The sequence below is a fragment of the Onychostoma macrolepis genome, chromosome 05 (genome assembly GCF_012432095.1).
Source record: "Onychostoma macrolepis isolate SWU-2019 chromosome 05, ASM1243209v1, whole genome shotgun sequence".
In the NCBI taxonomy this organism is placed as follows: Eukaryota; Metazoa; Chordata; class Actinopteri; order Cypriniformes; family Cyprinidae; genus Onychostoma; species Onychostoma macrolepis.
The window spans coordinates 33,190,946-33,215,013 of NC_081159.1; the positions used below are offsets into that span (position 1 = coordinate 33,190,946).

Sequence of the window (24,068 nt, forward strand, 5' to 3'; positions counted from 1 at the left end):
TGAATGCAAAATCATTTATTACTGGGAACAGTCCAGAGTTGGAAAGGTTCATTCAGTTTTTGCAGAAACAAAACAGAGCGCAAATCAACATTCAAAGCACACTGTGAAAAACACTGTGTGTAACAATAGATGCATGTCCTTACATTTCAGACCTGTGGCCATTTAAGGTGAACTGTAATACTCAGGTGGCTGACATCCTCCAAGGAAAAAAAATAAAATGCTCTTGAAAGGCCTATTAAATGGTATTAAAAGTTTTTTATTTTTTTGATCATTATATGCCTAAAATAACAGCCTATAGCAGGGGTCACCAAAGTTGTTCCTGGAGGGCCGGTGTCATGCAGAGTTTAGCTCTAACTTGCCTCAAAATTTTCCTTGAAGTTTCAAGTATACCAAGCAAGACCTTGATTAGCTGGTTCAGGTGTGTTTGATTAAGATTGGAGCTAAACTCTGCAGGACACCGGCCCTCAGGAACAACTTTGGTGACCCCTGGCCTACAGCAAAAAAACTAAAACTACACAGTGCACAACTCACTGGGCTGCTTTCTTCTATAGCTCAACCTTTTCTTCTATAGCTCTACTTGAGTTAAGGCACAACAAATGTGCCTTATCATAAGAATATAAATGTGTGGTTGTAGTTCTATTTGTAAATTTTAACTCATACTTTTTACATGTCCATGCACTTCAAAAAGCCAGTCTTGATCCTGGTATTTGTTAAGTGGTGCTGTAGAGTTCTTGGATGAACTGAGGGTGAGGCTCCACTAAATATTCAAAATAAGAGCACTAATATTGAAGACACCCAAATATACGAAAATAAACACCCTGAGAGGTAAAATCCACAAGTCTAAAGGCAACAGCTCTAGTGAAACGTAATGAAGTCTGAGAAACACAAAGACACGCCAGCCGTATGGCTCTCTAGAGGCTGCATGTAAACAAGAGAGATTGCCTTTGCTTTGTTATTTTCAAATAAAATGTTCAAATGTTGAAAAGGGGGCTTGCTCTTTTAAAGACTGTCCCGTTTAGATAAATGCTAAGTGACCACTTCTATGAAGTATCATTCCTGTACATAAGAGAAACATACAAAAGGGGTTTGACCATGTACGTTGAGATCACCATTTCATGCCCACAACACTTCTATGAACAGATTTAAAGCAAACAATCAAGCAGTTCTCTTGCATTTCCACCAGTTTGAGTGGAGTTAAATGAGTTCAGTGAGTAACAACAAAGTAAAGACTTCACCACAGTGTTGCTGTCAAGACTCCTTCAAGACTGACATGCCTCAGCTAATAAAAACTAAAATCACATTGAGCCTATGATCCTGAGGAATGTTTTTTGGGGTTGAGAGCAGCCTTTTTAGCTTCCTCAGGCAAAAGTGAGGGATCGGTCAAGATGGAGGTGCTGGTACAGAGCTGTCGTAACGTCCTGAGTACCACTGGAGGATACAGAAAAACACACACAGAGTGTCAACACACTGGCACACAATATACTACATCACAATGAACAAAAAAAATTTGGTGTTCCATTAAAAGAAGTGACAATTTGTAAATGTAAAACATTAAATAGTATTGTATTATTTGAATTACAAGTCGAACACTGTCTATTTTATTAGGAATTTCGCTACTTTGAATATTTCTTTAAAAGTTAACAGCCATATAGACCAGTAACATACATATTAACATGCTCTTAAAGACTTTTACATTTAAAAAATATAAATATAAAATACCTTTCCAGTTAAAAAATGTTTTAAAACATATGGCTTCCCATAGTAATTGCATATACATTGTAGTTTGATGTTTAGCCAAACTGACAGCTGCTGTGAAATACGGACAAAATAATCACACTGTAATTCTTTCAATGGATACTGTGATTCTGATTAGGGATGCACCGATATGAAAATTTTGGCCGATACCGATAACTCTTTATAAATGAAAGCCGATATTTATAAATGTATGCTGGCCGATAAATCTAAATCCTAATTTTTATATAATTTTTGAGCCTGATTATAAAAAAAGCCATTTAAACACTTCAACATAAATAAAGCAGCCTTACAAATAAATAAAACAATGCTTAATGCAAACAAGTTACTGGACAACACTACTTAACGTTATAAAAAATAAATTTAAAAAAAATCATGTGCCATGGATAAATTAAACGGAATAGCCTCCCTCCGCATCGACAATTAAATTATTTTAATTAAACCATATTGTTGATGAAAATAATAAGATAAAAATAAAAGTGGTGGTTATTATTATTAATATATCAATGATTTTGAAAAAGTAGTATCTTAAATTAATACCACTGTTTCAAATAGCAGCATGCAGTTTTAGCTGTGTGCGCTGCTGAAGAGCTGACACTGAAGCGCTTATTATTTATACTACATAAACATAATATTATAACTTATATATGCACAAAAAGATGCAAATGCGCAAGTGATCTTGAACTAAGTTATGCACTAATAAGATGTGATGCGCTCTTGGCTCTTCCCGCAACAACGCACTGAAACACAACAAATTAAGCCAAAGAATTCACGTTTTATTTTAATAGTGTTCTCATTATGATATTATATATATACACACATGATAGTCCCAATCATTGTTATTAATGTTGTGCATTGCTGTTCGAGCTGCGTGCGCTGAAACTTAAGAGCTGAATGAACACTGGTAAACTGAAGTGCTTTGCTGGCATCATATATGAGATTAATCAACTATTTATAAAACAAACTAAACATAATATTACAACTTATACAAAAAGACGTAAATGCACAAGTGAACTCGAACCAAGTTACGTGCTAACCAGAATGTGTAACTTCTGTAACTGTGGATGCGCTCTCCTCGCAAAAACGCGCTGAAACACGACAAATTAAACAAAAAAATTCACAACGTTTTATAATAATATGTTCTCATGATAATATAACATATATATGATAGTCCCAATCATATGTGACCCTGGACCACAAAACCAGTCTTCATTGTCAATTTTTGATACATCATCTGAAAGCTGCATAAATAAGCTTTCCATTGATGTATGGTTTGTTAGGATCGGACAATATTTGACCGAGATACAACTATTTGAAAATCTGGAATCTGAGGGTGCAAAAAAAAAAAATCTAAATATTGAGAAAATCACCTTTAAAGTTGTCCAAATGAATTCTGAGCAATGCATATTACTAATCAAAATGACGTTTTGATATATTTACAGTAGTAAATTTACAAAATATCATCATGGAATATGATCTTTACTTAATATACTAATGATTTTTGTCATAAAAGAAAAATCTATAATTTTGACCCATTCAGTGTATTTTTGGCTATTGCTACAAATATACCCCAGCGACTTAAGACTGGTTTTGTGGTCCAGGGTCACATATAGTTATTAATGTTGTGCGCTGCTGTTTGCTACAAACTTGTGCCAACGCTTGAGACATTTTTATTATTTGAATTTAATTAATTTATTTGTCATGTCTGTTCTGAGACATATTACAATTTTATCTATCAAGCACAATACTACTATATTTCAGATATTAGGCTGCTGTCAGTTTAAGACCTAATGCACACTTATACACATCTGAATTAAAACAAATAAAATCATAACCTCATTTTAAAAATTGCATATGCTGATTTTCTTCTTCTCCGATTACCATTAATTGCACAGCCCTACTGTCCATTCAAAAAATAAAAAAATAAAAATTGCGTTCTCTTAGTTTCCAGTTGCTGACATTTTATTAAAATGAGATGGACAACTTACTAGGTCTGAGGACTGGGAGGGAACAGTACCGATCCAGCCACTGCATGGTGGTTTCACACAACTCTTTGTTGTTGGTTGTAGACACTGTTCCATTAAAGGACTCAAACAGAGGCTGAATAATGACGCTAAACTGAGAGAAAAGTATTAAAGAAAATAGGCCTGAGGAGGAGTCCAATAGTACACAGGAGGCTGAAGAGGAGCAAAAAAAAAAAAAAAGTCACACTGAAATAGAGTCTGTAAGTGCAAAAACTAACTTGGGCAACTGAAAACCACAGCCATGTGTTGACTGGACCCCTCACAAAAAAACTGTAAAATTTGTATTTTGTTATCATCATCATTATTGTTACATACTAATACATTTTTTTATTTTATTTTAATAAATTATGAAGAATAAACCAATAAAAAGTTACTATAGAAATAATTCTATTGTATTGTTACAAAACAACAATAACAAGTTTATTTAAAATTATAATACTAAATATTAATGGCTGGGTTAGGTTTTTTTCTTTCTTTTTTAATTTTTTTATTAATGACCCAAACTTATTTTGAGCAACAAACTGCATCAGTGTACTTTGAGGTCAAAATACATGCAGGTTGTCAATGCTTAATTTAATAAAAAAAACAATGTATAAGTACCCTCATGGGGTGTTTAAAAGAAAATAATTTAGATCATGTAGTGCAATGGACAAAAAATGACTTATGGCTGATTCATGTGCCTACAGAATAAAACCAATATGGTGGACTGAATAATTTCAAACTAAAGGATACGATCCAGAATTTCCAGTTCTGAAGAGTTCTGTTCTTCACATAGTCATCAAACTTCTCCCTCATGTGGTCAAAGCGATGGCGTGTGATGGGAACCCCTGTATCAGGAAGCTGTTCCTGGCACAAGCTGCAATAAATAGTGGGCATCTTTAACAGTTCATCTACAGAGGTTACCTGTTTGAAACCAGGTATGTTTTTGAGCTCCCAATCACAGGTACATTGAAATAGCCTGGCTATGAAGCAGCAGTTTTTCCAAATGTAATACTTTAAAATAGTAAAAAAAAAAAAAAGTCTACTTTATTGCAATAAACATACCTTATAGATGTATTAAGCTCCTCAATCTCCTCTCGCAGTCTCTTGGTCTCTTCCTGCATCTGTTGTCTCTCTAGTTGCAGTTTGCCAATGTAATCAACTGTTTTTTGAAGTGTTGCAGCATTACTAATCTGGAAACCCAGTAGTGGGTAATAAAATAAATAAATAACTTTTGATTATTTAAAATAGTTTCTCTTATTACAGTTCTGCAGAGACAACTACAAGTAAGAATCATGTAGTGATTTCAAGAATCAAGTAAAGTAAGATGAATTCAGATTTACATTTGATTGAGACCTGAGAGTCGGCACAAGATTGCACAACGTCTTGAAGCAGGCATTTATGGTGAATCGCCTCTTCTGCTCAGCAGATATGTGATTCACTCTGCGGCTCTGTGTCAAATCACACGACAAAATTACAAATAGAGACAGACTGATAAACTGGAAGATATTTGGATATTTCAACATAAAAAATTAGTGATAACCTTGCTCAGTTGGCCAGTTAAGAGAGTTGTTAGTTCCCCCTATGTCAGTTCCAAAATATAACAACAGTCAATGGACAAAAACAAACATGTGAATTGAGTAAATATTCAATAAATTTGTGTTCATTCAATATAAGCAATTTTATGTACGCCTCATATTCCATTAACATACTGAGTTCGAATCAGGGCTGCCAAGCAATGTTTAATCCTATTAATTATATGATGTGCCAATTAATGAATTAATTGCACATTGATTTGAACGGAGAAATTACCCCCCAAAAGATCATTTAAAGTCATTATTGTGTTAAATGAGAAAAACACTGAATAGACACTTTTAAAAAGTAGCTTTAGGAATTAATAATTACATTCAACATAGAATTTATTACACAAACTTTTAAGGCTACAATGTGGTCATAAAATTGTTTTTCAGAAGTAGCATTTATGTTTATTTCACAGACTGTTCAGCAGTGGCATGAATGCATTTACACTGCAATTAGAATTACATAATGCTATGAGATTAATGGGTTTTTCGTGTACATTAATTTAATCGTACCCTGCGATACATGAACAGTGTTGATCCTGTATGTTGTCATCCGCGATCGTGATGACAGTAATATGAGACTTCTCCTGCTTGCACTGTGATCTATAAACCCTCTCTTCGAGTTACCCACTGTATTTATTTTAAAATATTTTATATATCCCTCCATGGAATATTTCATTCACACTTGAATGGTGGCCCTTCTGTGACTATAATTGTTCAAAAACATCATGGGACAAGGTTTTCACACTGACAGCCGTCATTGTAAGAGAGTGAGCAGCTCCGTTTGTTTGTCCGAGGGAGAAACAGTAACTAAGGGGGGCGGGGCTTACCGATAGGTCAATTGCTGAGAAGCCTTAAAGGACCCGCCCCTCAAAAACAGGTTGCTTCAGACAGAGGGTCAGAATGAGGGTTGAAAATATTTTTGCCCACATTTCTTGAATTTTAGGGGCATATATCCGCATTCTCTTAGGCTACATCAAACAGTCAGTCATTGTCCTGTATCATGTTCATCACTTAAGCAACTGCATCAATGTAAAATTACATACAGGCCTGGGCCAGAGTGGCTTGTGTTAAATGTGTTGATAATTTTGTTTTATTCCATAATTAACGAATTAGCAAAATGAATGCATTAAATCAACAGCCCTAGCCTACTCTCTGCGATTATCATCAGACCGTAAAAATTCATTATCAGTGGACCATTAGTTGCAATAAACCCCCCCCTCCCTCAAATAAGTGTTTAGATTTGCACTCTGCTTTGACAGATGCAAATGAACCTTTTGCATTTCTGAATAGACATAATTTTGGAAACCATAATAGAGTGTAATATCATGAACTATTACCTGGCTGGCTTCATTTTTGCCCATGCCTGCACTGGGGTTGAGAGGTGACTGGGGGCTCGGTACCTGTTCTGCTCCCAATGGTGAACCTTGGCCTGAGACTCGACCGTCATGTACTAAAGAAAAAGAGGGGGGAAATAAAGCTCTCTCAGAATCCCAAATTCAGTGTAAAATAAAAACAAAGCAATTTCAGCATAAATTGAAGGTGACTAGGCTGAATCTAACCTGTACTTGTTGATTGCACTGCTGTCTTGTTGGACATAGTTGTGGTAGTTTCTTCTTTGGGTATGATTAGTTGCGGCGACTTCTGTGTCTGAGGGAGAATATGAAAACCAGCAGAACCCTGCAAGGCAGTGTGATTTTTAAAATGTAATTATGCATTGCTTGGGGCAAAGTTTACTATTATTTACTAGGGCTGAGCAGAATTCAAAATGTAGTAATTGGCTCCCTTTTAATTTATGAATCAGAAATGTAACCAAGTAAACTCCATGGGATGCTGAATTGGAATTACGGGAATTTAATGAATTACAATTTAAATACATTTTCTAAGCACACTACAGAAAAATGGGTATGAAAAGAAAGGCTCCCAAGAAACTGCTGGTTGAACAGGCTTTTTAAAAAAGATGGTCTATTTTATAAAAATAATCAATTGTCCTTTAGTTTACATGATAACCATACACTCTGATTTACTTATTACTGCTAATCTGAGACAAGTGGTATTAAGATATGAGAACATTATCACTCTAGACAGCATTTAATTAAAAACACCCATGAGTGCAAGATAAGTCAATCAATCACTTTTAGTATCATTTATTTGATAAGAAATACTAGACCCACACTGTAGATTGACTGGATCAGAGACGATTGTTAAAAGACAAGAACTAAAATTCAAAAAGACTTTTGAATAATTTTGGAAATTGCAGTGATCTTCCACAATGGTTCATAAAATTAATTTATAAGTTCGTGGTCAGTAAGATGTTTTTAAGAAATGAAAACTTTTACTCAGCAAAGATGGACTAAATTAATCAAAAATTATATTGAAGCATTTATAATGTTACAAAAAAAGTTGAGCATTAAATCAGCATATCAGAATGATTTCTAAAGCATCATGTAACACTGAAGACTGGAGTAATGAGGCTGAAAATTCAGCTTTGCATCACATGAATAAAATAAATTTTAAAAAATATTAAAACAGATATAACTGTTTTCACAGTATTTTTGATAAAATAAATGCAGCCTTGTAGAACATAATTGACATAATAATTTTTTTTTTTTTAAAGTAGAAGAACATAATAGAACAAATAAAATAAAAAAATCTTACAGATCCCAAAATTACAAACGACAGTCTATTCTTAAAAAAAAAAAAAAAAAAATATTTTATATATATTCTTATGTTCAAATCTTAATTACAATTCAGCATCCTTTTTGCTACCTCAATTCAAATTTATGAATTGGAATTTAAAAGTTTCTCTCAAATCAATTTTGAATGATACGCAACCCTTTTATACAAACAATTATTGCAAACAGGATAGGACATGAAGGATGAAAGGCTTACACAAGGAATACTGGAGGAGGCAATGACCATACCAGTGGTGGGGACAACATCAGAGTTGAGAGGGGACGGAGTGACAATGACAGCACTGGTGGGACCTGGGAATGGTTATGAGGGGAGATGTATATGATGAGAACAAACTTCAGCAGTGACAATGCTGTCGATTTTAAGCCTGCTACAAGTTTTCTGGAGGAACTTTCTGGATGACTGCCAAACAGGTTAAAATGGTTACAGTTAATCTTAATTTAAGCATCAACATTCATTTTCTTTGAAAGGAAACAAATGTAAACAGACTTTTGTGCAATTTGTGTGGATGATTAATCAATGCATACGAAACGGTCTTCAGTGAAAAACTGTAAAATGACATGCATTTGATTGCTTTTCATTGAAATAACTTTTTTTTTCTTATCAGTTATGTGCATTAGGATTTCATGTTTCAACTTATGTTGTTAAAATAAGGTTTATTGCATTGCATATTTACCTCAGCATGTGGAAAACTGTGATTGCTTTGATTTTAACTGTTTTTATGGTGGCTGTCGGTATACAGGAATGCCACTGTGAGAAAATTTTGCCACAGATTAATAAACTTGTGACAACAGCAGTACTGCTGCACATTTTGGCACTGATGTTTAGGGACTGTAGCACTTACTTTGAATACCTGAAAATGGTGGGTTGAACAATTTACAACTATCTAAGCATTCATTTTAATGAAAGACCATCACCTTCAACTCAACCTAGCTAGTTTCAGCAAACCCATCACTTCATCACAATTTCACCTTCCAGTTAGGCTCATCAACCATAACTCCTTCAAAAACAGCCAGAAACCTTGGAGTTGTGATTGATGATAAGCTGAATTTCTCAGACCACATTGCTAAAACTGCCCGGTCCTGCAGATTTGCTTTATACAATATTAGAAAGATCAGGCACTTTCTCTCGGAACATGCAACACAACTCCTTGTTCAGGCTCTTGTTCTGTCCAGACTTGACTATTGCAATGCTCTCTTGGCAGGACTTCCAGCCAATTCCATCAAACCTCTACAATTAATCCAAAATGCCGCTGCAAGATTAATCTTTAATGAGCCGAAAAGAATGCACATCACACCTCTGTTCATCAATTTGCACTGGCTACCAATAGCTGCTCGCATTAAATTCAAGGCATTAATGTTTGCCTACAAAACCACCTCTGGTTCTGCACCCCTTTACCTAAATTCACTACTTCAGACCTATGTGCCCTCTAGAAGCTTGCGTTCTGCAAGTGAACGACACATCCCAAAGAGGATCACATTAACAGACTTTTTAATTAACTGTTCCTACCTGGTGGAATGACCTGCCCAACTGAACCCAAGCAGATGAATCATTAGCCATCTTCAAGAAATGGCTAAAAACACTTCCATCTTTATTTGACCCTCTAACTCTAGCACTCTCTATTCTAATTCTATTTTATTTATCGGTTTTCTTTTTATTTAAAAAAAAAAGAAAAAAACCCACTTGACCCTCTATCAATTGCATATTTAAAATTTTCGAAAAACTAACACTAGCTTTCTTTTTTCTATACTATCTACTTGTTTTCTTTATCCAAAAAAAACTAAACTAAACAAAAAACAAAAAAAAACAACTTGCTACGTGTACTTCGACTTGTCATAGCACTTGCATGTTCTTGCTCTTTTGTTGGTTTCGATTGCTTCTATTGTCCTCATTTGTAAGTCACTTTGGATAGAAAAAAAAAAAAAAAAAGACTAAATGTAATGAGAACAACTGTAGTGGACAGTATATTCCATGGCCCAGTTTATGGCAGGGCCTCCCTCTCTGACAACAGTAGAGGACAAAGGTTTGCTACATTTTGATTGGATCTTGGTGGACTAACATAAGCCAACTGTCCAACGCCATCAGATAAAAATGGCAGGACAACAGCCAGACACCTCTAAGAGGGCAAGAACAACAACTTTGGTACGAAGTCTGAGAAGGACAGGACTTCCTATTGGTCAAAATGCTGTTCCTGCCCTTCACCCAACAACAGACTGATTTCTTAAGGTTGGCCTGCGACCGCCATAAAAATTTCTTAGGATCTCCAGACACAGCAGCAGTGCGTGAAACACAGACAGATCACAAAGATCCCTTCAAATCCATTCATAACGGTTTTCAAACCTTAAAACTGATGCAAACTACAACACACATCGTACACTTACTCAGAGAAATAAGTATTCTCAGTAACAGCGATGTGCAGTGCAACATCTTACACAAACTCAGCTGTTAATTGACAAATGAATGCATGCACGACAGTTCAATTTTTTTCCATCATGTTTGGACTTAATGTGTTCGTAACATTGCCAAATTTATTCTGACTGTGGTTTGGTAAGTGAAAAATGCACTGGTAAAACTTTAGAGACACTTTTCTAAATGTGTGTTTGGACTATGCAAACAAGTTCCACCTTAGATACCTTTGTTCTGAGTCTCTGGCCTGCAAGGGTGAGACAATAGCAGATCAACCTCCGTTCTGTGTCCTGTGAAGGAAGGGACACTATCAAACACCACCGTTCTGAGTCTCCGGCACGTCCAGAGAGACAATAGCAGATACACTCGTTCTGAGTCTCCCATCCCGAGAGACAGAAAAATCAATGTTCTGAGCCTCTGGCCCATGCAGGAAGAGGCAATAACAGATACCAAGTCCTGAGTCTCCAGCTTGTGAGGCAGCAACAGATACGACCATGTTGAGACCATGATGTCTGCTGTGAGGAGAGAGATATTCTACATTTAAGAGTCCAGCGAGACAATAGACACAGCACGTCCTGAGTCTCCATCCTAGAGAGACAAAGCGGATGGAGCAAGTTCTGAGTCTCTAGCCCAGAGAGGCAGAAGACACAGACATTTTTAACAAGGTTAAGCTCCGGCGAGCAAACCTTCACTTCAAGGTACTTTTGCTTGTGTGTTCCAGGCAAGGACTTTCTGCACCTACTCCAGGGCCACATCAGCGTGTTCCAGATTTTAGGACCCTTTGGTGCTAAAGGAGATCAGCATCCTACAGTGCTTCGGGTTCAATCGGATTCCTGCTCCTTCCCCCACTGCATTGTTACCAGCACAACCAGTGGAAGAAGTCACCGCCACCAGACTGCTCACTTGGTCACAAAGAACGTAAAAATCACTTATCCAAACCTCTTCCAGAGACCTTGGCATTGTTGTGTATTATCAGTATATGATTAATCTAATATACATTAGATACTACTGACTGCAGGTGATAACAAATAATCTTTCACATATTTGTTTGATGCATAACAAGGTTCTTTACCTTATTTGTTTCAGAGTAGCAACAGTTTATCTTTCCTGATAACATAGCTCTGACATAGCAACACACAACATAATCACTTGTATTTTATGCACTTTATTCCCTTTTCATTCATGGTATTTATTTAGTAGTTGTTGATTACTCTTGTCTATCTTTTGTAATTAAAATCTATTTTATTACACTAGTGTCTTCCTTGTGTTGATAATACAGAAAGAGGTTCTACAAGTTAGAGATCCCACCAATCTTTCTTATGTGATGTACTCATAACCAAACCCTAAGTGACACGTGACCCAAAATCATAACGTCATCGGTGATAAGAGTACCCATCACTACACTATTTCACCTCCCTAGGTTGGTGAAAGCAAATTCACTACACAACAATAAAAGAAACAAAGAAAAACGCACTTGTATTAAACAAAAACATTGCCAAATATTGTCTCATTTATAATTGTTGGTTTACAATTGTAGCATCCATTGCCCAACTGAAGTAAATAGTTATTCCTATGAAAACAGCAAAACGACGGGTGGCGTTTTTTGGATCAGCAAACAAGAAATAAATAAACGGGGATGGGGGAGTGGGGTGAAACAAATCTAACTTTGCTTTCCTCTTATTACTTGAAAACTGCAAGTACTTCTTTGATACAACAAAAACTACTACCCCAACTAAGAAATTTAAAACATGATTAATGGAAGGTCAATAATAAAACAAGAATATACACAGACTACAAGCACAGATAAATACAATAGAACAAAGTTACAGAGAACATAAGGTCTAACAGTAGTATTCAGGTACATAAATTTAATAATTGTGTAAAATTACACTGCATAGTATTTACTGTGTAAATTAAATGGATTAATCTTTGTTTTTGTTTTTTAACAAATGATAGACAGCAGTAGGCATGTATAGACTGATACACATCCGATTTCTTTGTGTTTACACTCACTTCACTTCACTTAAGCCATTACCAACTGTTTTAACTAGAATACTTGCCGAGAGGGGTATTATGAGATCTTTGTGTGTCCATTCAAGCTCAAGGAGATATGAAAGAGAACTGACTTCTATTCAGAGGAAAAACAGAGTGCAGGTCTCTTTCACCTCTTTTTGCACTTGAATGATTTAAAATTGCTTGAATGTTTAAACGGGAAAGACTTAAAAACACACAAATGATAAACTTTCACACCACGATGGTTTTGCAACTAATAAACTAGCGAATCGCATGCATGTCAAACTTTGAGGCCTGGTCCCTATAGATCACGGATAAACTGCGATCCGTTACACCACAAAATGTAATTGATGTATGGAGTGAACACCAGTAATACAGACTACAGCCTAAGCCTAGTGTATTATAAATTTGGTATATTAAAATTTTTAGTTAATGAAATTGCTGAAATAATACAGTTTTTAACCTGTAAAACTTACATTTTCAATTTAAATCTGTTAAACTTAAGATGTTGCTACTGTACTTTTTGTAAAGTTCTAGCAATCACAGCTGCCCTTTTTTTAACTATATTTTTTTTTCATCATGTTTTTTTTTCTTTTTTCTTTAGCGTGAGCATGTTACAAAATCTGATTTGAGGAGAGACACAAACCTGTGAGTATGAGTTGAGATGGCAGCGGATTGGCTGGGACAATCGGTCTCTGTGGATGTCTGGCCTTTTTGCTAGAGACAGTGGGCAGAATGGATTTGGGCAAGGCAAAGTTGACTGGCTGTGAGTTGAGTGAGGCAGAGGTTGAGGCTGCAGGCTGTGGAGATGGTGCAGGGGGCAGCTCAAAGCTTGTTCTGTGACTGAAGGTAGTGGCTGCATCAGTGGGAGTTACTGTGGAAGGGGTAGTGTGTGTTATTACGGATGGAGATGGGATGCTTGGGACCGGCTGGGGGACTGTAGTAACTGCAGAAACACCTCCACACTGGAGAGGTTGTGGGGCCGGTGGGAGAGGAGGAGCTGGCGGTGGCAGGAGTGATGGGACGGAGGGGGTCACTTGCTCTGAGAAAAGAGGCATGTAGGTTTGTGGGTAGGATGGGCCACCAGCGTTACCATTGTCCTGGCTGGAGACTGAGAGGTGGCTGGGCAAAGGAGCAGAGGGGATGAGGCGGTAGTCCAGTGGCACAGAGGGAAGCTCTGTGGAGAGCCGCATGGATGACAGCAAAGGAGCCTAACAATCAACAGATATGAATATCAGCACACTCTGACAGAGACATCAGGCTCTTTCCTGCTTTCTAGTGGGTATATAATTATCTGAGAAAAACAAATCTCACAAGTAGGAATAGACAGTATAATAAATATTTGCAATACGTTTGCTACTATTTGTATGAATTGTGGTGGTAGTAGATACAATACATTAATACATATTAACACTATAAGGCTTACTGTATCATACTTGATATACAAATTTCTAAGGCCTCTAAATTATGATCAAATCTTTGCTGAAAAACCTGTTTTACATAATCTACTACATTTTGTCGTCTGATTGATAGTTGTTACGAGTAGTGGTTTATGTGTCTCCTTGCTGTGGAATTTTTATAAAATTTAGAATCAATTATTTTTGTACATGTTTATGAGCTATTCTTACACAAAGTAATATTTAGTAATATTTCAAAGACAAACACTTAGTGGACTGGAGCAACTTAGGTTTACTTGATTTGTATGGATAATCAAATAAGGTACATCAGGCTTTTGAGAAACATTTATTCATCCCTCAAACATCATTGCATTATATGTTTTCCCCAGCAACAGAAACTACTACACAACTTTGATTATAAAATGAAACAATTAAATATTATTTTACTGAGCTATATTATTTTGAGATATTGAATGAAAGCTGATATCTATATGCATTTTACTCAACTAGGATGCTATACTGTTATAAAGATTGCATTGATTTACTTTACAAACCATCAGAATTTTATATTACTATTTGGCCATATAAATTTCAGCAACTGCACCAAATTGCATATTTTTGCTCACTCTGGGTCTCTGAATTTCTCTTTCCCCCCTTGAATAAGAGCTTTACAATATTCTTTATTATACACTATGAACCACAAAAGCCTAATGTATCAAATGTCATGCTTGACAAAAAATATATAACAAACATTTTTTTTTTTTTAAATCGAAATGTTCAATAAACTGTTCCAAAAAAAAAAAAAAAAAAAGAATTTGCCAAAGAGCATGAGTGTGCCAAAGAGTGTGAAAATATAACTTTAAAAACAAATGAATTCCAGGTTTAAATGGGGAAAAACACAATTTTAAAGTGGTCTCAGACTTAAAGTGGAGCCCCATTATACAATGTGCCTATGATTACATTTATGCATTATGTGATATTATGTTGCTTCTTGTACATTTTGCTACACTTTCAAAGTGAAATGTCCAGTGAATAGGGCTAAAAGCACATTCAGTTTTGTCCGAAACAGGTGAACATGGCAAACTTTCTTCTTCATTGGTTGTTGTAAATAGTGGCAGTTCGGATATGAAATGTCTGGTGAGTGGAACTATATGTTAATGCAAGGACAATGGTTAATTCTTTAAAATTTAAATTGCGTTTGAAAATAATGTACCCCCTCTACTATAACTGAGGTGTTAATAAACATAAATGAGAGGTAAAAACTAGGGCTGCCCCCTAATAGTAGACTAACCGTTAGTCGACCAGAAGAGGCTTGGTCAACCAAAATTTTATTAAAAATCGCAGAAGAAAAAAAAAATTGTAATAAAAATCACATTGGCGTAGTCACGCAAATTGTTAACTGCTGGTCTAGTACATGTAGTACATCGGGCAGGACATCCAAACGCTCGCCTATCATTCATCAACCTTAAATACGGCTTATAATCTGAAATATTTTAGTAGCAGCAACTTTACATGGCCGCTCAATCTAATGTTAACCTAGAAAAATGTGCGCTGTTCAAGTGTCTCTGCGAAGAGTGGAAGCTGAACAGTAGCAGACGGAGGCGCCTGTGTGGTCACTTGCTCTTATAATACTCCCTCATTTTTGCTCATACAGAGAGTAATACATCTTTCGAATTTCAAATAAGATAAAAATAATGAAAGCAAACAGGATGCGCTTTCTGCTGTCTTGGTCTCTGTGAACTTGAGCGTGAAACTCTGAAATAGAGAGTGAAATGTTTACTTTCAAATAAACCAATTCAAATGGAAAACAAATATTCTCAGATTATGTAATCCATTACATGCATACAGGCGCATCCACTACTGCAGAGATGAATAGTCAGTGTCGCTGACTTCATCTATTAAACCAAAAACAAAAAAGCACTAGTTTATTAATGAATTATTAAAATGTTAAAGCAGCCTCCTTACTGTTTTTCCCCCCCGATACATTCACAATCATTACTTCTGCCAGTGTGGCGTGGCAAGCTTTATGTGTGTGCTTGAGTGATTGGCAATTAAAGGCACAATTATTATGATTTAAATGGTTCATTAATAAACGTGCGATTCCTCGACTAATGCTTCAAATGAACGACTACTATTTGACCAGAAAAATTTTAAGTCAAGGGCACCCCTAGTAAAAACATATTTGTTGAAGCAACCATGCCATTTTACTTTGCTTCCACAAGTGTCTGAGTTCATCTGTCGTGACTCTTTATCAGATGAGCCACTAAGCAAGTTTACAATGTCAGAGAAGCCACACATTGAACTGGTTATGTGATGCAAACATCAAAAGTGGTAAAAGTGTTTTGAGGTCAAAACAGTATTGTGCAAGCAAGTGTGTGAAAATAAATCTTTATTGATCTATAATGCATCTCTGCACTCATAATTTGTGTGAAAATTAATAAAAGTCGTTGGTGTTTTATTGCTAGTAATGTACCTTTCAGCTGGAAACGGCAGTATATGTACAGGTACACTTTTGGAGTTTTGCAGAAATGCATGTTTTTTTCAGTGAGCCTGTGTTGAATTTAATGCACTTTTTATTTGATCAATAGTATTCTAGCAATTTATATCAATAGCATTCATAGCAAAATAATTACTTGCTTTATAAACCAATGTTCCAAAGTTTACACACTTAATACAGTGTGTCAATACCTGGATGATCAATAGCTATGTTTTTGTGATAGTTATTCACGACTCCCTTCTTTGTCCTAAGCAGTTAAACTCAGGCTCTTTAAACATCTTGTTGCTCTCTTAAGCATCAATAAATGTTTTGTAATGGGTTCAAATAAGAAAGAAGATGCTGCAAAAACAAACAAAGTGCAGGACTTGGAGGATTTTTCTGAAGGACAGTGCGCAGTTTGTATTTTGTGTGAATTCAGTTTAATTTATTCATAGTAAAAATTAATTCTTTATATTGGTGTAATACCCATCAATGGCTATTCCAACCGGGGAAAAAACACATTATATTAAGTCACTTTAAAATGTTTTTGCCATATACAACCCAGCCCTACTGTCCAGTTCTCCTAGCAAGCATACTAAACTTTGTTTGTTTCCTTCACTTAAAAATGGTGCTAATTTGAGACCTTTGAGAAATTCATTGGGTCTGATTATACTATGCACATATGTTCAGTATTGCATAATAATATGCAATCATTCTAATGGGTTACACTCACATTGTCGAATTTTATAATTATCACAAAGCAACTGTGCATTTGTGGAGGAGGACAGAAAGTGCATACAAAACAGGAACAACTACATCCCTACAAATTTATGAATCCAGGGACAGGATTGTTACCTGTGTTTGGGAGCTGCTGCTGGTTAAGGGAGTGACAGATGGGGCAGTGGGGGAAGTGGAGGGGAAGGCTGGCTGACGCAGGGTGTGAAACAAATCTAGTTACAAAAAAAAAGAGAGAAAGTAAAACAAAATGTTTGATACAGTGTGTTAACTCTTGAACTACTCTGACAGATTCAGTGAATTTGTTGTACATGAATTGAATTTCGGACAAATTTATGATATTGTCATGTTCCACAAAATGGTTTGATTGATTCAATAATTCAAAATCAACAGCTAAAAGAGTGAATTAGTCAAAAATTAGACACCAAAAAATTTTTTAAATAGTAATATTGTAAAATATAACCATAATTTAAAATATATATATTTTTTCTATTTTAAAATGTAATTAATTCCTGTGATGCGAAGCTGAATTTTCAGCATTATTACTCCAGTCTTCACTGTCACATGATCGTTCAGAAATCATTCTAATATGCTGAATTGGCTCTGCCATCACTATATTTTAAAATATATTTAAAAAGAAAAGTTATTTTAAACTATAACAATATTTCACAAAATTACTGTTTTTACTGCATTTTTCTTTAAATAAATGCAGAATCAGTAATCATAAGAGGCTTCTTTCAAAGAAAATTGCAAAAAAATTCTTAATTATTCCAAACAACTATAACAACACTTTAGATGAGGAAGCACATTCACTATTAACAGAGACTTTTCCCTCAATAAACTCCTTGCTTGCTGCTTATTAATGGCTAGTAAGGTAGTTGTCAAATTTAGGAATGGGGTAGGTTTAAGGGATCTAACATATGGTCATGTAGAATAAAGCATAATATGTGCTTTGTAAGTACAAACAAACAGCCAATGTGCTACTAATATGCATGCTAATAAGCAACTATTTACTAGTGAATAATGAATCGAAAGTGTTACCCAACCACTTATTTTGTCAACAAATCAATCTTTAATCTGCCAATTAACAAGAGTAACTGTGCTTGTACCTTGCAGCGGCTCAAAAGTGTCCATGAAGTCCAGATTGGGCTGGAGTGGGATGAGGCCTGGCTGGATCATATCTGCATTACCTGCATGGGCTAAGAGGACAGTGAGGCTTAGAGTCAGTTCATCTTACTCTTGAATAAACATGTTAACAAGGCAGACTTTGATTATCATTTCTCACCAATCTCCCTCGGATTGGGCCATGCTACAGGTTGATGAGAGGCCAGTGTGGAAAAGAGTGTGTCTGAGAATTCAGACATGAGCACGTCCATGTCGAAGAGCGAGTCCATCTCCATTGGAACAGGTGAATCAAGACTCTTGCGGGACCTACGACGGCCTCCCACACTGACATCCTCATCCTGGCACAAGAGGACACGGCAGGTGTCTGGACACACTTCCCCAAAGAGTAAAAACTGTTCCTCCGCGCCCTTTGGAGGACAAAATGCAACAAGCAGGCCACGTCAACAGACACACTCAAGGTTCATGCAAAGACAAATGCAAGCATCAAACATGTGTACTAGCATATGCACTAGCAGTCAAAAGTTATTTGAACCAGTTCTTTTAAGTGAACTAAATGAACCAGTTCACCAAATCGGACCGAACCATCTGAAAGAGTTCATGGCTTGAGCAGCACAGATCTACAAGTTACTCGATCAAAACTCACTTTCGGATGTCTGACAGTCAGTCTGACTCAAAATGAGCCAAAAATACCAGCATATATGATCCTATGATGAATGAACTCAATTAGCGCTCCAGCTCCTCCAATAGTCACTGAACTGAGGAAAGAGTTCCAACTCAGACCGAAGAGCCGCTGATACGTGCATGCAAGTATACACTTGAATGAAGGGGCGAGATGAAAGTTTTTGTGGTTTCTCATGGTTTATGTAAAAAGGGGAGTTGATTAAGACTAGTTTATTCACTTTATACATGTAAAACATCTATGTAATGATGTTGTAAATAATCTACAGTTTCTTGCATAGACCGATCGTTTCACTTTATAAGACCTCAATATATCACCAGGAGCCACGGGCATTAATTTCGTGTTCTTTGACATGCTTTTTTATTCTCAAAAACAGGTAGCCGCTAATTTACATTTTATGAATCACCCAAGTAAAAATCTTCTTTAATTTTCTTCCGAATAAAAGGAGGAGGAGATTCCTTGAGGAGATTTTACATTAATATTAAGAGAATTAAGGACACATTTGTGGTTCTCTGATGTTGATTATTAGTCACATGACACACATTTATTTCAAAATGAAACAGGGCTGCGCAACTTGGCCAAAAAATACATATTGTGAATATTTTGTCAAGCACTGCAATTTTAACTAATTTGAAATTTTTATTTCATATGAAAATGTCTCGTATTTCTACTGCTGAGACATCCAGACACAAATAACAACAGACTTCTATACTCCTAAAGGAAATAGTTACTTTTTAAGGGTGTTCACACTTGGGCTCCAACTAACACTAAAAGGTACAATGCAGTATTTATGTTTTACATTCTCTGATCAAACCCTCAAGCTTTAAATACTTGCACATTTTAAGCAGAATACTGGCCAAATGCTGTAATCTTCTATGCACAAAAAAGCTGGAAATTATTAGGGGTGTCGAAATCAATCGTTTCTACAATGCATCGCGATGCATTTGAGGACGATTCGGTATCGGTTCAGTATAACGTACTGACTAGGGATGCTCATATTGACCGTTTAACCATTAACTGAAAGTAAGAATTTTAACTGATTAATATCAGTTAAATGGTTTAAAAAAAAAAAAAAAAAAAAAAAAAAGTTTGCTGCATTGTAAAAGCAAAAAATAAGAGTTCATAGCTTTCCTTCACAGTCTTGTTTTCATTTGTGTAAAATTAAATACAATCTATCCTGACTCATCTCTCTTATGCAGTGCTGATCTCTTTATAGGAATAAATTACAAACCGCAAATGAACAGCAGAGTTAGTCTAACAAATAAAAGAAAACATCTTATTTGGAAAACATCCAAGCATGCACAAACTTACATGCTAAATTACTAACTATACTTCAACTTTATAGTGAAGAAAAAAATCCATTTAAAATTACCTTAAGAAGGCTGGACAGGTCTTCATCTTTGTGCTTCTGTAACTATGAATATAATTTGAACAATACTTTATAAATAACAACTTGGTTACACAGTAATGTTAAAATTCAATGTAAAGAGCAAATAAACTTACTCTTTTCTTGAAATATGTTCTCCATTTATGATATTCTCTGATGACAATTTCAATTCTCCTTTTCCAGTACTTTCCTTCTGTTGCTATTGCCTAGGTAACAGAAAAACAAGGTACCAAGAGATGTGATCTATCCCAAGAAATGAACCATCTCCAAGAAAAAAAAAAAAAAGATATGCAAGTTTTTAGACCTTCAGATCTGAAGATGAAAAAAAGAAAAAAATATTTGTAGTCAAATGACACCCCAAACAGACTCACCTCTGTTGGTCGATGTACTCCTGAGTCCATATTGCCATCCAAAGGAGTGACAAAATGGCAAACAGGGTTCTGTCGCTTCTCTACATCTTCAGGAAAGAGAGGCATTGCAGATGGAAATCAACAATCTCATATGTTTTACCATGTCTGAGTGGTATGCGTGTTAAATTACTGAACTTACATTGTATATACCAGGCTCTCCAAATAGCGTTGTTGAGGCGAATCTTGTCTCTCCACAGCAGCTTGAGGCCTTTGAAATTCTTCCATTTTGGTGACACCAACCTTCCACTTATGCAAACAAAACAGATATATTAAATTTTTTTTGAATAGCAAGACACAGGTGCACCCATGGTATGAATTTTAGGGCTATCAGGTCATGACATTTTGGGTGTTATTAACTGTCCCACAAACAGCTGCAATTAAATATTTAACTGCCAATTTGGTTCATGTCACTTAGCTTACACATACATTGTACAGAGATACCAAGATATTACACAGGCACTGTGGGCTTGGCGATATATTGAACACAATGATCAAGCGTATCTCGTCAGTAAAGCCGGTTCTGTGATTAGTAATAAATCTCCATCACCTGCTTTCAAATGGAACGGCATTTAATACACAGAGCCGTAGATCACTGACAAGCTATGCAATATCACGTTCATTATCGCAGATGAATCGCCTTCGATAATGAACGCAATATTGTGTAGCTTGTCAGTGAACTACAGCTGTGTATTAAATGTCGTTCCATTTGAAAGCAGGTGGAGATTTATTACCCCCCATCCCCCTGTACCCACTTTACTCAGACAACCTGAATTTTACAGAAATATTTATTGTTGGACTTTTTTTTTTTTTTTTGAGTCTACTGCATTGTTTCATTCCTTGTTATGCTGAATATGTGCAACAGTAGTCTTTAAATATCACTAAAATGTTACTAATTTGTTAAAGAAACATTTTATTCTGGTCACATTACCACCTCAGGGAGAAGTCACTTAAAATTATTCAAGAGATATGCTGTCAAATATTCCTTATTCAAGCAACAGCTTTCTTTGGAATATCGCTGAATAGGCAAAATGTGTCACTCTGCAATGTTAATAAACAAAATGAGTTCTGTTTTGGCTAAAACCATTTGAATAATTTAACCTTAATCTTTTACAATTAAACTTTTTACTCTAAAACCAAAGCTGCACCATTGCTTGAAAAATAAAATCACAAATACAATTACGGGCTGTCACAAACAAATCATCATGAAAAGTGTTTTGTTCTCTTTCCACGTATAATAACTTTATTTTCTATGTTGCTGATGTGAAGTTGTCTAGTAAATTTCTTGATTTTTATTCTTGATATGGTTTTTGCCAAAAACTCTGTGTTCCTATACAAACAAACAAGAAAAAAAAAATGACACAGTAGTCCACGCAACTAGCTTTGCAACTTGACAAAACTACACAAGAGCCAGATCTGACTAAAAGTAGTGACTAAACAGGATTACACACTTTCCAGAAGGCAAAATTGTGAAATTTGGATGTGAATTGCCTTCTAACATGAAGACAGAAATCTAAACAAAAAGAGATGACCGCACAATTTATGTCTTTATTTTAGTTGCTTAATGTAATGCGTGATATTTTGAATTGAATAGATGATAGTGAATGTATAACTGAATGAAAATAAGAATTTGTTGTTGGATTAAAACCAACATGCTTTGAAATTTAACAACCACATAGACAAATGGTAAATAATTTAAAAAAGGGATATTAAGGACAGAACCATTTCTGGAAATATTTCTGGGGATTTTTGACAGTGTGCAAGCACAAAAGTTTTCTTCAATATATGGTCTTAATGATATAGCTCTATTTAGTACATTTGTCATGCCACAGAACTATTTATGTGAACTCCAAACAAACTACATTTTTACAGTAGTGGTCAGAATTTGAAAAAAAAAAAAAGGTCTTGTGGACTATACCTAAACATCTATTATGAAAAATAGCTTATCCAGGGCAGAACTAAAAAAATAACATGCAATTTTAATCCCACTTACTTTGTAAAACTTATTAATGTCACCATTTACGCACTCACTTTGTTCAATTTCTCATTGAAAAAATAATTATAATGTAAACGGGCAAGATATTTTAAAAGTGGTCCATGTGACTTAAATTTTCTAGATATACTTAATTTAAAATTTGTATGATCTATTCAAGTCATTGCATTTATGAATAATTAATAATTAACAATAATATTTCTTAATAAATGAACAGACCCGAAACAAGAAATGTGCGTCAGGTTATTTCTAGTCACTCTTCAAATAACGTTTACACGGCTGTTTTAAGTATTTGTGTAGTTGGTTGCCAAGATTGGAAGGGGAAATGTTTTACACTTCCTGACAGAACAGGCGTCTAATATATGTTAGGGTGGATCAGAGAGGGTCACTTTTTGAAATTATGTGTCTTTACTAACGCTAGTTTTTAATAACATTTGTTGATACTTTAGTAACTACGAGTAACAAAAACACACCAACTGTCGGCTGTTAAACAGCTTGCAAAAACTCATTACGCATCACCAACAATACCATCACAAATGAATGTTTACACCTCATGACTAGGGAATTAAATGCGTACTAACGTTGCTTCGTCTAGAAACTTTCGGCCCTGCTAGCAGCGCGCTAATATCTTGATAAGAATGATTTATTAATGCCGGGATAATATTTTCTGTGTTCCGTCCAGCTGGAGCTCAAACAGATTGTAAGTCGATCTTTTGTTTACTAACGTTACCCAACCCACCTGTAGGCCAGCGTCATGCACTCAAAGAGCTTCGTCAGGGAAGCATCAATAGACAGATGGGACGTGCTAGTCTTCCCGAAGTGATACGTCTGGCAGGTTTGTTTATTTACGGTGTCGAAGTCGTAACCTTTCTTTGGGGGGTGATCGGTATGAGGAGAAGAGACCATAAAATGACCGCTGTGGATGATCTGCGACTCGCGTCCGTCCGATTTCTTAAACGAAATAGTCGACTCCTCCGCGTCGGAGTCGTCGTCCTGCTCTTGTTTGATTATCATCGTGGCCCGTCGGTATTGCCTCGTCTCTGGAGTAGCCATATTAAAAAGTACGCGCTTCGATTTTTGCTGGACTTGTAGCGGTGCTGATACTTCACATTATGACACGTTCTTCGTCCATTACTTCTGGATTTAGTGATATTGTTTAAACGTCCCGACTTTCCCGCACGCCCCCAGCATTAGCCGCCATGCTATCACTCATAACTTGAAGGGATTTGGTGAACTCGAGACTGTCGTTGCGTTGCTATGACAGAAGCGCGCGCGATTGGTCGTCTCGAGAGCACACCCACTAACACCGGGAAACACCAATAATAATTCAGCTCTGGAAACACTATGCGGACAGCAACTGTGCAAGTCAGTCAAAACAGTCTTCTTCGGTGAAATACTTGTTTAGCGATAATGTTGCTTTG

The 24,068-nt window shown here is 35.9% G+C and overlaps 1 protein-coding gene across 3 annotated transcripts; it reads right to left on the bottom strand.

Annotated features, from left to right (window-relative positions):
• On the bottom strand, window positions 1-23,917 carry mlxip (MLX interacting protein). 3 transcript variants are annotated; one of them, XM_058775450.1, is made up of 18 exons: window positions 23,387-23,917; window positions 20,797-20,903; window positions 20,619-20,704; window positions 20,364-20,453; window positions 20,233-20,274; window positions 18,342-18,588; window positions 18,166-18,255; window positions 13,542-13,659; window positions 13,095-13,165; window positions 8,228-8,322; window positions 6,898-7,015; window positions 6,676-6,788; window positions 5,299-5,337; window positions 5,099-5,206; window positions 4,821-4,948; window positions 4,509-4,632; window positions 3,741-3,870; window positions 1-1,428 (listed from the first exon to the last, which is right to left on the bottom strand). In XM_058775450.1, exons 1-18 carry the CDS (start codon window positions 23,698-23,700, stop codon window positions 1,307-1,309), a joined length of 2,142 nt encoding a protein of 713 aa, XP_058631433.1. In that variant the 5' UTR covers window positions 23,701-23,917; the 3' UTR covers window positions 1-1,306. The 3 variants fall into 3 exon arrangements, with proteins under 3 accessions (XP_058631433.1, XP_058631431.1, XP_058631432.1); XM_058775448.1 differs by adding an exon at window positions 17,177-17,271 and having other exon boundaries at window positions 13,095-13,659; window positions 23,387-23,915; XM_058775449.1 differs by lacking the exon at window positions 5,299-5,337 and adding an exon at window positions 17,177-17,271 and having other exon boundaries at window positions 13,095-13,659; window positions 23,387-23,915.
• Between the last annotated feature and the right edge of the window lie 151 nt (window positions 23,918-24,068).

Excerpts from the sequence above, each read along its gene's own strand:
- mlxip (XM_058775448.1), bottom strand. The coding sequence starts at position 23,700 with ATGGCTACTCCAGAGACGAGGCAATACCGACGGGCCACGATGATAATC. Across the intron at positions 20,454-20,618 it reads GAGTACATCGACCAACAGAG|GCAATAGCAACAGAAGGAAA; the intron begins GTGAGTCTGTTT and ends TCTGTTACCTAG. Across the intron at positions 8,323-13,094 it reads ATCTCAACTCATACTCACAG|GTCCCACCAGTGCTGTCATT; the intron begins GTTTGTGTCTCT and ends AACCATTCCCAG.